At 54.8% G+C, this 10,042-nt stretch overlaps 2 protein-coding genes across 9 annotated transcripts in view; one reads left to right on the top strand and one right to left on the bottom strand.

Moving 5' to 3' along the window:
* Positions 1-7,183, top strand: part of GPX3 (glutathione peroxidase 3) — an 8,087-nt gene extending 904 nt beyond the window's left edge. Inside the window, exons 2-5 of the mRNA XM_005870500.2 lie at positions 3,555-3,708; positions 4,801-4,918; positions 5,549-5,648; positions 6,145-7,183. Of these exons, the coding sequence (XP_005870562.2) occupies positions 3,555-3,708; positions 4,801-4,918; positions 5,549-5,648; positions 6,145-6,366 (594 nt within the window). The 3' untranslated portion in view covers positions 6,367-7,183. The remainder of the gene's footprint in view (positions 1-3,554; positions 3,709-4,800; positions 4,919-5,548; positions 5,649-6,144) is intronic.
* Positions 7,184-7,707: 524 nt separating this feature from the next.
* The window catches only part of TNIP1 (TNFAIP3 interacting protein 1), a 53,953-nt gene continuing 51,618 nt past the window's right edge, over positions 7,708-10,042 (bottom strand). For 5 of the 8 annotated variants that reach the window (XM_014543115.1, XM_014543110.1, XM_014543116.1 and 2 more), the window contains 2 exons: positions 9,079-9,169; positions 7,708-8,479 (listed from right to left, as the gene is read on the bottom strand). In XM_014543115.1, the coding sequence (XP_014398601.1) occupies positions 8,445-8,479; positions 9,079-9,169 (126 nt within the window). In that variant the 3' untranslated portion in view covers positions 7,708-8,444. Of the gene's footprint in view, positions 8,539-9,078; positions 9,170-10,042 lie in introns of all 8 variants that reach the window. The other 3 variants (XM_014543113.1, XM_014543114.1, XM_014543111.1) reach the window with 3 other exon arrangements.

The following is a 10,042-nucleotide window of genomic DNA, read 5'->3' on the forward strand; positions in this document are numbered from 1 at the left end:
CAGAGCAGTGCAAAATGAAGCTGATGATTTCAGAAGGGATGCTGCTTGGAGAAGCTGTTCTCAGGAGGGTTTCCTGCCCTGGGGCAGCCTCCACCCCCACCCCCACCCCCACTGCCCATATTGGCCTGAGCACACCTGGTAGTTGGAGCAAGCTGGGCACTGCCAGCTCAGTGGGAGAGGCAGAAGTCTCCTGAGCCTCAGTGTATCCCAGCAGGCCGTGTGACCCTTCGCTAGAGTGGGGGTGCTGAGGCCAGGACGACCTAGCACGCCTATCTCCTTGGACGGCATGTGCCAAGGTGGGCCCTAGGATTTCTCCTCTTTAGGGAGGCAAAAGCCAGGCCTCGGGCTAGACCCAAAGAGAGAGATTCCCGTCTCCAACCTCCCAGCACACACATACACCAGGCTTGTGCAAGCTCAAGAGAAGCTTTGAGCCTCTGTGTTCCTAAAATCTTCTGGGTCTTTATTCTAAGATCTTATGAAACAGAGTCTATGATTCTGTTTCCAAAATGCTGTCCACTGCTCAGGAAGCCCGTTCCAAGCACAGGGTTCCTTCATCATAGCTGTGTGTTCTCTGTAGAACTCTGGGGAGGAATAGATGGACTTAGAGAGAACAGGATGGGGATGGCCAAGAAAAGTCTTAGGGTAGGTATGATCCTATCAGATGCTACCAGCTAGGACTTGCTGGCTAATAACAGTTTGGGCATGCCCGTCTTTCTTCCTTGGTCAGCAGATAGTTGCGATGTCATAACCCTGGTTCTAGGGCTCAAATGTTTACATTACCCTCACCCCAGGGCCAAGAGGTCAGGCAGGGGGCACGTGGAGAATGGGCAGGACCAAAGGTGACTGCCCCAGAGAGAGGTTTTCTCCTCCCACTCAAAGGGAGGGGCTAGAGAACAAAGGGAATCCTCCTTCCCTTGCTGTGTCCCCTCTCCAGTCCAGCTCCGGGCTGCCCAGACTCCCTGTCCTTGCTCTGCAAAAGGACTGTGCAGAAGCTGTAGAGAGCAACAGCTGCTGACGTGCACAGGATCCTAGTAACCGCTGGTTTCTAGGTGACTAAATCAGGCAGAGAGAATCATGGAACCACAGACGGATGGAGTTGAAGGGCCCTTATGACAGCCCTGAATCTGACCCCATCTCACAATAAGCAGCGGGGAGAGCAGTAATCACAGAGTCAGAGGCTCGGCCAGGCCCAGAGCTCAGGTCTCCTGCCCCCAGTCCAGTTCTCCCTTCACAGCATCCCGTTGACGGGAGTGGTAAGATAGGAGAGGAGAAAGACGCAAGATAGGAGAGGAGAAAGACGCAAGCGCGGCTGCCGAGTCCCTGTGCGCCTCCCACTCTCCAGCCATCAGAACTCTCCTGTCGTGTCCAACTGGGAGGATTGAGGCACTCTCACTGCCCCTCCCTCCGTCTTCTCTGGCCTCCCCTGTTTAAGGTGAGGGCTCTGGGATTCCATAGGCCCAGAGGGGGTAAGGAGGCTTACATAAGAACTGGGCTGCAGTGCCCAGTGGTGAGTGCAAGCCATGGCTTCCCGGACCCTGGCCACTCCGAGCCCCATTGGTCTGAACCCTGAGCACTGACCTCACTGGCCCCAGTAGAAAGCGAGGAAGCTCTGTCACTGGTCCTTCGTCCTGGAGACACCCTGCCAGAACATCACCTTCATAGTGGCTGGGGAACATCAAGGCCTCTTCACAATAATGTAGGAACAAGGGGCCCTCTACCCTGGCTGCAGGCAGAATAATCACTACCCCTGGATGTGGGGGTTTCTTTCCAAGAGAGGCTTTCAAGACTTTTTGGACCTGCCATCAGATTCTCACAGCCATTTGGGGAGGCTCAGAGAGTGAGCCAGCAAAGACTGAAACCTGATGAGAGGGGACTCCCTCGCCCCACCCCCACCCTGAAACTGTGCTCAGAAGTGGATTCTCCTGTTGTTTACAGGCTTTGGTTATTTGGACAACCTTTTGGCTTTTGTTCTCTCCTTCCCCAGAGGTTGTCTTTGGGTCAGGGCAGAGTGGAGGAGGTGGAGAGGCTGCTGGGAGGCCTTGCCTCTGGCTGCTAGACCTCTGTGCCCCCTGGGGTGTGTTTGCTGTTCCCTCAGTTGTTTGTATTTTGAGGTGGAACTGATCCCAGATGGGGCTTTGGAGGCCCAACGGCTGGAGAAATATTGAGCTTAGGTCTAAGGCCTGCCTTTAGCACCCACCAAGTCATGGGCATGGAATATTAGACTCATATAAAGCAGGGAATTTGCACCGAAGCCAAGAGAGCTTGCGGCTGCCAGGGAATGGTGGGACCCAGCCTCACCTGGCTCAGCAGACCTGTGGCCTCTTCAAGACACAGGTGGCTTTTCTTCACCCTCCTGGAGCCACGCCCTGCCAGCCCAGAGGGCTCCCTTCACCCACTTGGGCCCAGGTACCTCACCTCAACAGCACGTCTTCCGGGACTGACGGGAAGAGAGGGTGTGGACTTGCTTCTCTAACTCCATTCACCTGTGTCTGTCTGCCCGGGTCTATAATGCTACTTTGCATAGGCAGTCAGGGCCAGAAAGCACCATAGAGATGACCTGATACAATAGTGGCAAGCTCTTTTCTTTCCCATCACAAGCAGCGCACCTGCCTGTCGTGTTATTGACGCCATGACATCCTTCCAAGAACAGACCCAGACTTTTGTAATCTGGGCTAGAGCTGAGGGAGGGGCAGTGGAGTGAATGCAACCTCGTGCTCGTTAGCAGCATTCCCAGACAGCATGCTGTCCAGCCATCGTGGTTGAGAACAGCTGATCCAGATTCTCATTTTATAAACGAGGAAGCTGAGGTCCAGAGAAGAGAAAGGGCCAGTCCAGGACCACACAGCGAGTTAGGGGCAGAGCTAGACGTGGAATCCAGGTCCCCTGACTTGCAGTCCATTGTACCCTGTTCCTACTTGTCCTGGAGGTTGACTGTGGAGCAGAGGCTGGGCAGAGAGGAAGGCACAAGGCTCGTCATCACAACGGCTCACTCACAGGGACATCTGATATATGCGAGGCGCTGTTCTTTACCCTTCATCCTCACTGCGGCCTTTCCCCATTCCTGGCTCCTCCTGTGTCCCTATTCTACACCCACAGCCTCAGCTTTCCAGTCCCCTAGTCTGGAACCTCTGAATCACCTCTCTCCATTCTGCCCCTTCCTTCTTCCTGCTCAGTTCTGCCTTTTCAATGGTTTAGTTCAGCCTCATCATCACTTGCCTGGATTCTTGCAACAGCCGCCCACCCCGTCTCCATCAGCCCATCCAGTAACAAACCCGCCGGTATCAGCGTAGTGTCCCTCAGGGCTGGTAAATCTTTATGAATCCACGTGTGCTGTGCAGTGATGATGACAGGAAGTCACCTCCAGGTTTCCATGGCACTCACCAGCATACTAAGTGCTTCCATAATCATTTTCTTGCGCAAGGAATTAGGAGGCCTTGGTGCTAGTCTAGTTCCAAAGCCTGGAGTGGTCTTGGAGTCTTTCATGGTCTTGAAAGTGGAGATGCCCAAGTTCCCTTCCAGCTCTAACCACTCCCTGGCGCTGGTCTCTGTTCCAGACGGACTGCCATGCTGGTGTGAGCGGCACCATCTATGAGTATGGAGCCCTCACCCTCAACGGGGAGGAGTACATCCCCTTCAAGCAGTATGCCGGCAAATACGTCCTCTTTGTCAACGTGGCCAGCTACTGAGGCCTGACGGGCCAGTACGTTGGTAAGAGCCCTCTGCTTTATTCTGGACCGTTTCTGCCAGTTGGGAGTATTTCAAGGGGGGAGGGGGACAGTGATCATGAGATTCCAAACCGTGCATCCCGGTCCTCTGTGCCATGGTCTTGTGAAGATGATTATCTAAATCTGAGATCTGCTTGCCTTGGACATGTTCTAGAAGACTCCCTGCAGTCCTTCATCCCTGAGCACAATTCCCCTAAAAGCAGGGGGATGGAGGAGATGGCGTTTGTGCCTAAAGTGTCCTTTCCCTGGAGAGGAATGGTAGCGTTGCCTTGCTGAGAATTTCTCACCTGCCTCAGCCCCATCGCCCTTAGTACTTCTCCTGGCCCCTATCTGGAAGGCAGGCAGTGGCTCGAGGTGTTTCACCCAGGTTCTGAGAACTCTAGTGTCCCCACTCATTTCCTTTAGCCGGGCAACTGCGCAGGCACAGGACCTTCAGCGCCAACAGGAAAATGCTCTGGGGCTGAGCACAGTTGGCTGGGAGGGGCTGGGAGGAAGCAGGGCACCTGAGTGTCCTGCCTGGCAATTATGCGAAATTCCTGCAAGTGCAGTGACGGCGACTGGGCTGCACAGTGGGCAGGGATGCTCTGTTCAGAATGCTCTGTCAGGCCTCGGAATAGAGCCGTGCGTTTGTGCAGGAGTAGGGTTGGGCATGGCCTTGTACAGGCCATGGGCAGAGGGAGCTGGGCCAGGGCCTCCCTTGGATCCCTGATTCCCAGAGTATAGGAGGGTTGTGAGGGCCCCACCTCACCCCAGGGAAGTCCTCTGCCTTCCCTCAGTGGGGGATAGTTCTTGTTCCAGGAAATAATCCTGAAGGAACTTGGCCGTGGGCCAGTGACTGAATACTGATTTGAGAAAGGGTGTTACTTGCTTCCCCCACAAACCTGCAACCCATCCAGCTGAGTCAGGAGGGTGGGACTTGACTCCCAGCATTGACACGTTCGATGAGCGGTCCTGGGCAAGCCCCCACTGCCGGGCCTCAGTGATTTAAGCTGTATGACGGGCGAGCAGGCGCTGGTGCGATGAGGCAGGGCTCCTCACCAGGCGACCCGGTCTCTGCTCTCTCTCCCTGGCCCAGAACTGAATGCACTACAGGAAGAGCTGCAACCATTTGGTCTGGTCATTCTGGGCTTCCCCTGCAACCAATTTGGAAAACAGGAGCCAGGAGAGAACTCGGAGATCCTACCTACCCTCAAGTGAGTGCTCAGGCAGCGTCCGGAAAGCTCCGCCAGCACAGCCAGCCACGTCCTGGCCCAGGCACCGGGCACCTCTTGCATTGGCTCCCACTCAAGCTGACATTTATCAGCCCCGAAGAACTCCTCTTCCTCCTCAGGAACCCACTTAATGGAATGATGGAATGAGGGGAAGAAGGGACGGGGAGGAACAGGGAACAGCATCCGGAAAGCTCCGCCAGCACAGCCAGCCGCGTCCCGGCCCGAGCACTGGGCATCTCTTGCGTTGGCTCCCACTCATGCTGACATTTATCAGCCCCGAAGAACTCCTCTCCCTCCCCAGGAACCCCACTCAATGGAATGAGGGGAAGAAGGGACGGGGAGGAACAGGGACAGGAGGACTGGCTGTGAGTGCATGACGGATGGGAGGGTGCATGTGGGGGGCAGGGGTTACGGAGAAGGTACCAGAACGGAAAGAGAAGACCGCAGAGCCACATTATGCCATTGCCCAGTCAATACGCATGGGCTCCCACTGCCCACTATGGAATAGAACCCAGACTCCCAACACCCCCTGCCCTGCCCTGGCCTTCCTCTCATTTCTGGGCCTTGTGCCCATCCATCTCCTTGGGACCCATCTATGAACATTTCTCGTAGGCATGTTCGGCCGGGTGGGGGCTTCGTCCCCAATTTCCAACTCTTTGAGAAAGGAGATGTGAACGGGGAGAAAGAGCAGAAGGTCTACACGTTCCTGAAGGTGAGTGTGCAGCCATCTCTGCGGAGGGGCTCTGCCCAGCGATGCTGGCTCTGGGCGGGGCTGCTTTCATAACAGTAACATTACAGTTATGAAGTAGCAACGAAAATAATTTTATGGTTGGGTCACAACATGAGGAACTGTATTTAAAGGGCCAGAAGGTTGAGAACCACTGCCCTACAGAGACAAGGCCCAGGCCTGTGCTGCCCTGCCCTGCTCTGCTCTAGGGAAATTTCTGGGCATCCAACTATCGTTCCAATAGAGGGCTTTGCACTACCTAGATCTCATCTGCCCATTTTACAATAAGGCCCAGGCAGGGCCCCAGAAGGGACAAGGGTCTCACAATCCACTAGAGCCAATGACGGTTCTGAGATCCAGTCTCCCAAACTGGCACTCTTTCCTCAGCGGCAGGCTGTTCCCCCGCGCCCGCCCCCCCTGCCGCCCCCCCAGGAGGTGGGAGGGGCCCCGAGCAGGTTAACATTTTTCATCCCTGTTCCAGAACTCCTGCCCTCCCACCTCGGAGCTCCTGGGCTCGCCTAACCGCCTCTTCTGGGAACCCATGAAGATCCATGACATCCGCTGGAACTTTGAGAAGTTCCTGGTGGGGCCGGACGGTAAACCCATCATGCGCTGGTACCACCGGACCACGGTCAACAACGTCAAGATGGACATCCTGGCCTACATGAGGCAGCAGGCAGCCCTGGGGGTCAGGGGGAAGTAACTGAGGCCTGCCCCACCCCACGTCCACCACGCGGGGCCGGGGAGAGACTCTGTTCAGGAAGGAACCCGTATCTCCAGCCACACTACTCCTACCACAGACCCTTCTTACTATACAAGGCCCCAGTGTGCACACAGTGTGTCTCTACTGCTGTGCATGTGGGTGTTTGCCCACAGGTGTGAGATCATGTGTGAATGCACCTGAATGTGCAGCCACATGTATCTACCTGGACGAATACCCAGGAATGTGTACCAATATGTGCCCACGGCTGTGTGCTGTGGAGAATGCTAGAGAATAACACCCTTTCTCTCCAGTTCTCTGCCCCAGTGATAACAATTCACTGAGCCGAGCCCAAAGAAACCAGCTCTAGATGCAATTATTCTGCTCTCCCTGGGCCTCAGCTTTGGGGCCAGCATCTCCCCCTGCCTCCAAGTACCACCACTGCAGTGCCCAGAAGTTCCCGGGTTTACCACACTGTCCATCCTCCCTCCTCTCCTCTGTACGTCTCTCTCCTTCCTGAAGGGCCCTCCCAAGCCCCTCCCCCCACCCCACAGTGCTCCCTGAGCAGCCAAGGCAGACGTGAGAGTAAGGGCCACGTTCCCCGCGTCAGGAGTGGCGTCTCTATGAAGGAGGGGCCCGAAGCCCTAGTGGGCGGACCTCCCCTGAGCCTGTCTGAGGGGCCAGCCTTTAGTGCATTCAGGCTGAGACCCCCAGGCAGGGATGCCACCCCTGCTACTTCGGAGGATGTGCTCTCACCCCTCACCCTTGCCCATTGGCATAGACTCACCCCCACCTGCCCAGTAAAGGCCTTTCTGCAGCAGCTGAGCCTACTGTGGTACTTCCTCAATGGGGCCGCTCCAGCGGACAAGGGAGGGGGAGGGTCGGGGAGGGGGAGATGGGAGGGTATGAGAAAGAAAGAAGACATGGAGTGCTTCGGGCCCTTGCTTTTTGGTTTCTACCTAGGCCCACTCTGCTTCTCTCAGCATTTGGAGTTTATGAAACATCTATTCTCATTCCCTCCCACAATTCTCCAAGGGCTGAGGCGAGGTGTTCTATTTGACGGGTGAGGAAAATGAGGCTCACAGAAGGCCCAGGCCTTGCCCAATGTCTCCTGATGAGCGGTGCGGGACTGGAATGTAGACCAGGTCACCTTCCTCTGCCCCTGGATGCCCCGTTCTCATGGAGGCTCTGAGCAGGACCCCAGGGACATCAGCCAAGAGTAACGGTGATGCTCTTGGGAGGCTGGGGGGTGGGGGGTGAGGTGGGGCACAGAGGACAGGGATCAGGAAAGCAGCATTCTGAGTGACTGGGATGGAACATTAGCCGCGACATAAAAACACCAGCTACAGAAACTTCCATTTGGATTTATGTCCAAGATTCGTGCAAAGAGCTGCCCAGGGATGGACAGCCACCCCAATCCGGGCCTCCAGCACCACAAGCCTCCAGTGGTGGGGCCGAGGGTCTGGTCGCTTCAGGCTTGGGCCCCTCAGCATATGTGGCTGGCATGGCTTCATCCCGGGCTGCAGTGGAGAGAGCAAAGCTGCCGTGGCGGAGGTGGAGGGCCAGCAGCAGAACATCCCTCGTTCTCTTCTGCTCCCAGAAGCAAACCTCCTCTTCCCGCAGCTCCTCACAGAGGGAAGGGATGGGCGTGGTCTAGGTCCTGCTACTACAGAGCTTGAAGCAAAATTAAACACACACATGAATTGAACGTGGTCCCCAGAGGGGCTGGAACCCCTTCTGGGGTAGTTTTGAGAGAAGGGTCTCAGCTGCACCCCACTCTTGTGACTGACGTCCCCCGGCGGATCCCACAAAGGATGGCAGGTCCTCTCTCCAGGCGATGGCAGGACAGTGAGTTTTTCCAGTCGCGCCAAAGGCAGGGCGCAGACAGAAGCCTTCTGGGTAGAGCCTCCCCAATCTGCAAACAGTTCAGGTTGGGGCCAGGGCATAGGCAGGTGGCCCCTCTCAGCTTCCTGTCTGGCTCAGACTCTGGCCACACAGAGCACGTGGCCTCTAGTTTTTCAGAAATCTGAGGTCAGCTGGCTCTGCAGGACGAAGGTGGAGCCAAGTGAAGTAATCTGGTCTCACTGAGGCCCCTTGCGGTCATTTTTTGCAGAGTCTAAATAAACAAAAATTTTGAAGACTTAAAGATGAGGTGGTACAGTAGGTTTCAAAGTCCTGTGGAAACCAATACAGTAACAGTGAAAGTAACAGCTCGAGTTATTAAGTGTAACCGAGCGCCCTGGGCAAAGTACCGAAGGTACATTCATCATTCAATACCGAGCGCCAGGCCCTGGGCAAAGTACCGAAGGTACATTCATCATTCAATACATTCAGTTCAGCCCTATGAAGCAGGCAGATGACTATCCCTTTATGGAGGAGGGAGCTGGGGCCCACAGAGGTTTCAAAAACCGGCCCAAGTCCCAGTTCTAGGAAGTGTTGAAGCCTAGTCAGTCTCACTCAATCCCAGAAGTGGGGCAGTTCCGGAAGAGGGGACAGCCCTGCCCATTTGGCCGCCTCTGGGGAACATGAGAAAATGACTGAGCAGCCCAATCCCTCCTCCCAACCACTAACTCCTCCAACCTCACTCCCTCCAAGCTGCCTACAGCCTCGGCTCCCACACCTTCGTGAAGGGGCCCACGACCTCCTGGCAGAGCCCCCGTTTCTGCACAGCTGAGACCCTTCCCAAACCCCTCTGTACTAGGGGATCACACTTACCTGGTTCTGCAGGCCTAGCTGTAGGCGAGTCCATCACTTGGGAGGTCTGATTGCGCATCCCTCCATAGGGTGGCCGCCAGGTGTATCCTGGCTGCAACAAAACGTGCTTAGTAATCAACAACCACACTTGCAAATTACAATAGCAGGTACTGAACACATAGTAATCAAGTATACAGGTATCCCTCAGTATCCTCAGGGGACTGGTTCCAGGATGGCCCCCACCCCCAGGATACCAAAATCCAAGGATACTCAAGTCACTTGTATGAAATGTTGTAGTATTTGTATATAACCTACACACATCCTCCCATATACTTTAATCATCTCTGGATTACTTACAGTACATAATACAACATAAATGTTACGTAAATAGTTGTTATACTGTCTTGTTTAGGGAATAATGATTTTTAAAAAGGTCTTGTTCAGTACAATCAACCATTGTAGGCCTAACTACATGGTGCATGTCAGCAACAACGTAACATTTTTTCCGGATATTTTCAAGCCACGATTGATTGAACCCAGGGATGTGGAACCGGTGGATATGGAGGGTCGACTGTAATGGAATCCTTACAATAATCCAGGTTGCCACCCCCATTTTACAGATAAGGAAACTGAGGCTCAGAGGGGCTAAGTAACTTTTCAAAGTTCATCCATCTAGAAAAGTGGCCATTTATTAGATCCCAGATCTCTATAACCCCAGAGTCAACCTCTTAAGCCCCACGTTATACTCCAGTAAAGAATGGTCATAGGGAGAGAATGGTCATAGGGAGAGAAGCTGAAAGAGAGGCCAGATAGGAGGCTGCTGTCCCTGTCCAGGTGAGATGGGGGCTGCCTGAGGGGGCTGTGGCAGAGCGACTGGAGAGGATGGGACAAGTGACAACAGCTCTTTGGAGAAACAATGACCAGCAGGGAAAAGAGAAGAAAGGAGAGAGAGAGAGAGAGAGAGAGAGAGAGAGAGAGAGAGAGA

The sequence above is a fragment of the Myotis brandtii genome, unplaced genomic scaffold (genome assembly GCF_000412655.1).
Source record: "Myotis brandtii unplaced genomic scaffold, ASM41265v1 scaffold32, whole genome shotgun sequence".
In the NCBI taxonomy this organism is placed as follows: Eukaryota; Metazoa; Chordata; class Mammalia; order Chiroptera; family Vespertilionidae; genus Myotis; species Myotis brandtii.